General features: G+C 30.7%; 1 protein-coding gene across 1 annotated transcript in view; it reads right to left on the bottom strand.

The window, feature by feature from the left end:
* Positions 1-3,861: 3,861 nt before the first annotated feature.
* Positions 3,862-7,342, bottom strand: part of LOC105462490 (aconitate hydratase, mitochondrial-like) — a 9,585-nt gene continuing 6,104 nt past the window's right edge. The window contains exons 7-9 of the mRNA XM_011709122.1: positions 6,613-6,886; positions 5,345-5,693; positions 3,862-4,822 (exon numbers count right to left, since the gene is read on the bottom strand). Of these exons, the coding sequence (XP_011707424.1) occupies positions 4,679-4,822; positions 5,345-5,693; positions 6,613-6,886 (767 nt within the window). The 3' untranslated portion in view covers positions 3,862-4,678. The remainder of the gene's footprint in view (positions 4,823-5,344; positions 5,694-6,612; positions 6,887-7,342) is intronic.

Genomic DNA, 7,342 nt, shown 5'->3' with positions numbered 1-7,342 from the left:
CGTGTGCTCTTCCGATCTACTGAAACAAACTTAGATGTTAAAAAATATATATACGGTTTAGGCGGATTATTATGGATATTATATATCCATGCGGTTATTCGGATTTATTTGAATTGACAACAATATGGATTAGAATATAATGATTTCAGATTGGAAATAATTCGCAAAAATAATATTAAAATCAATTATAATTCGTTCGGAATTAAAACCGATTACTTTTTAATCCGGGCGCGGATTGAACCGATTAAAACACACACATATAAACAATTAAAAAGGAAGGTCCGTAAATTGAAAAAAATGAAAAATAAAAAGAGGTGTTAGTCCGATAGAAGTAGTACAGTAATTTACCGCATTCATGTATTTATCTTATCGAATTTTTTATTTTTTTCAATTTACGGACCTTCCTTTTTAATTATCTGACTCCACCCCTTCTCGCCTCTTAACGATGAAAGGATTGACAACTTTAACTTTGGACATAGGGCATTTGTGCTCTTTCTGTCATCCTACTTCCGATCAGCAAACTAGCGCTTACTTAAGAATTATGTCTGTGCCCAGCATTACACAGCGGTTTCTAGCTTTTTATCTGTATTAAATCGTCTAGCGTTTTCGATAGTTATTTTTATTGTAATTTACCGCATTCATGTATTTATCTTATCGAATTTTTTTGTAACCTTTGCGGTTGAGAAAGACCAAGTAAGATTGAAACGTACCGCTGTGCTTACGAGGTCGTAATAAATTGATTATATATGCAGGTTATTTAAAATACGAGATATTATATGGCTTAATATAGGCAAAATCTTAAGTCTCTTGATGCCATATCAGTGTAAAATAAGTTTATCATGTTTATCAGGTCCCAGATTCAAATCCTGGCTGAGATAATATTCTTCGCAATAAGTTTTTCGCAGGTTTTTTAAGATGCTTAATCGCATCGTATTGAAGATTGATTTAATTATGATCTGACTATTTTGGCTTTGGTTTATGATTGCGTTACAGTATAGCTGTGTAGTGCATGCGCGGAATTAATGCCACTTTTTATAAAAATCTTTACTACACCTATATAAATATGTACTTGAAAATGTTTCATATTTTTTATTAACGTTTAGAAATGTTCCTCCTTTAGTATATAACTGCTAATTTTTTATTTTGAACTCAGTAAAAAATTAGAAAAATTTGCAAAACTTAATTGGGACATATTGGGTCTGGTTACCTTATATAAAATTTCCTGCAATGATTGCGATGCAACGTATGTTGGACAGACTTATATTATAGACAATTGAAAATCAGAATCGCGGAACACAAAGAATCAAATAAAGAGAAATATTTCTACTCGATCGGTTATTACTGACCTGCAGGCATCATAGTCACACTTTTAATTGGAAACATGAAAATCCTGGATGTTGAACGTAATTATTACAAGCGCGGTTAATTTTCGAGATGATAAATATCAAGCGACAAAATAATAGCATAAATTTAAAAAAATAAATTTAAATACAGACACAGAAAAGCTCAGCTCGGTTTACCATGTCTTCTTGCTAATTGTCTATAGTCAAGCAATAACAATTAACTCTCTTTATTAGACCTTTACATATGATTGACTCTGTCTATATGCTTTGTATCTCATATCGATTATCATCAAGACAATATTTAAATATGTATACTGCGCCGTATTTAATTTCCGTTTTTTAATCAATTGACATTTCTATTGAGTAACTGAATATTTCTTTTTTCTGATATGTAGATACATCGCGTGATCTCCTGAGGTGAGTTTTTCTCAATTTATTTCTCCTTATACTTTAGTAAAAGAATTTTACAATAAAATTTCAATACTAGATCGGTATTTCATCCATTCAGCCTTCTAATTGGTTTGGGAAAAATGCCTCTCCTAGCTTCCGAGGGACCTATGGATAGCGGCGAATGACACGACATTTTAGTAGATGAATATCTTGTTTATGTTATATTATAAAATGTTGATGTTGTGAGTTAAATGTATTTTTACTAAGAAGAATTTTAGCGCTGAAGAATTGGCTAGAAAGTAGCCAAAAACGTACATTTTTATATATTTTATATTAATTTATTGTATTAAATGTTAATTCTTTGCGCACCGACAACAGCGCCTTGATTCCTTTGCTTCATGTTATTGCAAATAAGTTATTAATGTAACATAAATGTAGGAGTTTAATTTAAATAAGATCTGCGTCTGGTTAAATATACTGGAACGCTGTATGTAAGAGTAAGTAGATTATTGATTAATCGATAAAACAATTGAACGGCGAATAATGAGATTGTGTAAGAGAACAAGCAAAACGTCAGACTGTTTCTAACAGTAAAAATGTTTGGACACATTTTGTCAGCTTTGATTAAATAATTTTAAAGGCTGGAAATAAAACTGGTTTTTTCCTATATCTATATATTGTCATGCATTTTCAAAAATACCGGGTGCTCGTTGAACGTATTGGCAGCAATTTCTTGAATAAATGATTTCCTAACAAATGAATATAGGTCGTGCAGGATTTATTGGTCCGTGTTTTCCCAAACTTAAATCCATTAGATTTTTATTTGCTCTTGAAACCATATAGTAGCAATCGGATATCCGACTTCTTTTTTTTTACGTTATTGTAACTATATCGAAAAAATCCGTTCAGCTTCGTCATTTAAATAGGGAAGAAAAATCGTTTCAACTATAATAATAATTCTAAATTTGAAAACATTTGTTCCCCATTACAATCTTTAAATGTTGATACTTTTCTCTACATCTCATTTATTTTCAAAGACGCTAATTTTTTTTGTATCATTAAAAATGGAAAATCTTTATTCTTCTTTATAATTCATATGTTAATTTTGATAAATTGTAATACACACACGGTAACACAAATTAAATATTTAAATTAGATATTTTTCAAAGATTCTGGACTCAAAAAATTTTATGCAATTTGTTGAATTACTTGCCAGCTTTTTAAGTTTCTAAATCTTAATATACCAAAATACTTGATTGAAAAAAAAGCATTAAAACTTAAACAAATTTAACGAATATTTTAAAAATAATAAATATGCTTTTATTATTATTATTATCATCATCATTGTTATTAATTGTGTTAAAATAATTTCTGCAGATTTTAGTTTATTTCCACTACTTCTAAAGTAAAGAAATAATGCTTTAATACCTAATTTTCTAGAATTCAAATTATATACTTAGGTAAAATCAGCCATCTTGTATTCAATATTTTAATTTTTTTTACAGCAAAGAAATCTTGAAATTTTTTTAAAATTGCACATTTTTTTGCATCCAAAAGTGGCAACACCTCTAATTAAATATTCACAGAATTCTTTACAAGCTTTAATTTAATAACGGACAATCGCAGATGAATAGCAAGTGCAATTTAATAACACTACATCTGGTACCTCTGATTGTAAATACAAAACAAAAATTTTTACGTTTTCGGATCGCATTATTACAAACGCATCACATTATCACTTTACCATTCCGACTATATTTATCTCCATTACGCAGATAGCTATACTTAATTTATTCTAAATTGATAGTGGCAACTTCATTGTCGCAATGTATATTTATATTACGTTTATGATGTTCGAATCACATGTAAAACAGCATTCAAAATGGATAGATATACAAATTATACAATACTGGTTGTCTATAAAAAAATGATCGGTAGAGTTTTCTAGAATAACTATGGCTTTAAAAAAGTTACCTCACAAATTCATCTTTTTCTATGACACTCTTACAAAATACGTTTCAAACAAGTTTTTTTTTAAACTCTTCGAATTTTATATTGTTTTATCTTCTTTGAACAGTACGTACCTTAAAAAGAGAACGCTTGAAACGAAGGAATTAATTAAGATTAATTAAGGATGCGTCGCTCGTTGGCTAATAGTTTATTTGGCTTTTTTCGAAACAGTACATTCTTCTAAAATCAGTTAACAACTAGAAAATGACGATGGCGTTTCCTCGTTGGTGATTATATGTATATACACGTAGTAACGCTTCTCGTAGCTGTACATGATTCGCGCATCGGCGCACGTGACCGTAATTACGCATTGACGTAGAACAAGGCTTTATCTCCGTTAAGAGTTTCCACTTGCGAACGTACATCCTTTCCGCGTCGTGTAAGCGGTTAGTATTGTCGAATAAGAAGTGAGGCAAAAGGCAACAATTAACTAATTTATCTAGCGACATCACACATCTAAAATATATACCTAAGTAGGTATATCTGAATTTTGTCTTTGGAGATGCCTTTTGCACTCTAAAAAATATGATGTGGATTTAACACCATTTCGATATTTATATAATTTCCACCGTATTGATATTGTTTGTACAAACAGAGAATTGCTGTTTTACCAACCGATTCCAATATCCTCTCACGTCATGTTAAATTCGTGTTTATACAAACATTAACATGATGAGAATTATATGGACATCAATTAAATTCATATTTTTATAGTGTGAGTATTTCTATGATATATTTTAGATGTTTGCGTTGTTTGGGCTACGATGGCTAAACCATAAATCATATCCGTATCATTCGCTTATCCAAAAGGACAATGATGACGTGGTGTATTACCCTGGTCGGCTTTTCCCTCATTCACTATGTTTTTCTTTTTCGCAAATGCGTTACGCGCTATATGACAACCCTTCTGAATGGATATCCACTCGGTCATCAGCTTATCGATGACCACCCGATATCTCTTTCATGCGATTTAAGGCGGAACCAGCTTTGAACCAATCGATTTGCTGCTCGTTCATTGTGTGATTCAGACTGATGGTGTCCACTTTGCCGTCCTTATGCTTGATTTGTGCTTTGACCGGCTGAAAAAGTCATATCAAACAGAAGAAAAGATAAGTTGAACATTCGGAAATTTTATGTGCTAAATATTAAAAGTAAGAAAATTAAAGGTAAAATATGCGCAATAAAATATACAGTTCTTCAAGAATCCTAAAGTGACGGAATTATTAACATTACAGATTAGGAAATTCTCCGAATTGGTTGTTCAGAATTGAAAATTCTTTTATAGGATTGAAGCAGATATAAGATAAAAATACAAAACGATCGACTTAAGTTTAACAACGAAAAAAAATTAAAAATTATACATATACATAATAATGTGCATAATTATTTTTTAAGGTTTTTGTTTTTTTCTTCTTAAGTTGAGTATCCCAAATGTTTATTTTATGTCTACTTCAATCCTGTGAGAGTATTCAATTTTGTAAAGCCAATTCGAAGAAAATTTTAACTTGTAATTTCGGTCATCCCATCACTTCAGGAGCCGCTTAAAATTTTCGGATTCTTTTGTTATTTTCATTTTACCCATTTTAGCCAAATATACAAACCTTGCCAGGCGCCAGATCCTTCAATCCGAGAAGACTGATCTTATCGTTAGGCTGAATTTTATCGTAGTCAGCAGGATTGGAGAAGGTCAAAGGTAAGAGACCTTGCTTCTTCAAATTCGTCTCATGTATACGAGCGAAACTCTTAACGATGATGGCGCGGCCACCAAGATGACGTGGTTCCAGAGCAGCGTGCTCCCTGGAGGAACCTTCTCCGTAATTTTCGTCGCCTACTGCGATCCATTTTACGCCTTTCTTTTTGTAATCGCGTGCAACGTCGGGCACGGCACCCCATTCATTCGTTAGTTGATTTCTGATCTTATTCATCTCGCTATTTTCAGAATTAACAGCACTAAAAAAAAATCATATGACAAACGCGGTTAATATAACATTTATTACGTTACTAATATGTTACAAATAATTTCAAAAAATGTATTTACATAAAAAATATGGTGGATTTAACATTATTCCGCTGTTTATATAAATGACAACATGATGAGAATAGCATCAGATGGAATGCTGAAGTCACTAAAACAGCATCCTCTTATATTATTCTCACCAGAACAGTAATCCACATCATATTTTATTAAAGTATATACAGGTGAATCTTAAATAGCGCCCACTAATTATATAGCGTTATTTTTTATTAATTTTTTACAAGGAATAACGCTAATAATAATTAGTAAAAAAGATTTCGAAGAAAAAATAAATTAGACAAAACAGATATTAAATTAAAATATACATATGTATATATGTATGTACATATACAGAATATATTTCAAACAGCGTCCACTAATTATATAGCGTTATTCCTTGTAAAAAATTAATAAAGAATAACGCTATATAATTATTCTGTGTATAAAGATATTAAAATAAAGTTATCAAAATAAAAAATTGACGAGATACTCAATATTACTTTATTCTAGTACATTCTGACATTAAATACCAAAATTTTATTTTATGACAATATTCTATTTACGATCCTTCAAACTTGAATAAAATTATTGACATTCGAAACTGTTTTATATATTGACACTGAAAATAATCTAGATTGAAACGTTTGCCATTATTGAACATGGACGCTACTTAAAATACACTCTGTATATGTAAATATATATATGTAAATATATATACATATATATATACATATTACATATATTATATATTTGAAAAATTTTAATTTAATAGCTGCTTTTCTAATTTAATTTTCCCTCGAAATCGTTTAATAATATTTGGCAAATCCGTCATTATTTCACGTAGATTATGCTTACCCAATGAACATATTGTTGGAAATATTGTCGAGATGTCCACGATACTTGAGCCATGGACCAGCCGCGGAGATATGATCCGTGGTGCACTTACCCTTGACTTTAATCAAAACAGTTAAGTCCTCCAGGTCCTTGCCGTCCCATTTGTCGAAGGGTTTCAGCAGTTGTAATCTTTGGCTGTTGGTATCTACATCGACCTTAACTTTGCTACCATCTGCTGGCGGAGAGTCGTAAGTATCCAGACCGGGATCAAAACCACGATTAGGTAATTCGTCACCTGTGTGCGTGTGTACAAGCATATAAATACACGGTATACATACATATCATAAATTTTATACACGAAAAAAATGTTATATTTAACATTAGCTAACAGCAATTTTATTGAGAATAATCTTGTTAATTCAATAATATTATAAACAATTAGAATTAGATAATATTAGAAACAATATGTCATACTCCTATTTTAATTTGTCTCATTAAAGGGTAACACCACTTTGACACCCTGAAATTCAAGGCTTTTTCGGGAATTTTTTTTTAAGAAATGCAAAGTGTTATAAAAATCCATTTACACTAATTTATTAAATATATATATATTAAAGTAGAAATTGTATTTTTTTAAATGAATATATGAAAAAATGGCGGCTTGACAACTGATGGGCGGAAGCACTTCGAAAAAAGAGGGTTAAATGGTGTACACGATAGCTCATCGTAGACTTGACATAGAACAATAAAA

Source organism: Wasmannia auropunctata, unplaced genomic scaffold, assembly GCF_000956235.1.
Source record: "Wasmannia auropunctata unplaced genomic scaffold, wasmannia.A_1.0 LD336097.1, whole genome shotgun sequence".
NCBI classification, from domain to species: domain Eukaryota; kingdom Metazoa; phylum Arthropoda; class Insecta; order Hymenoptera; family Formicidae; genus Wasmannia; species Wasmannia auropunctata.
Note: the sequence above shows the minus strand (reverse complement) of the source record. Positions and strands in the feature narration are given on the sequence as shown.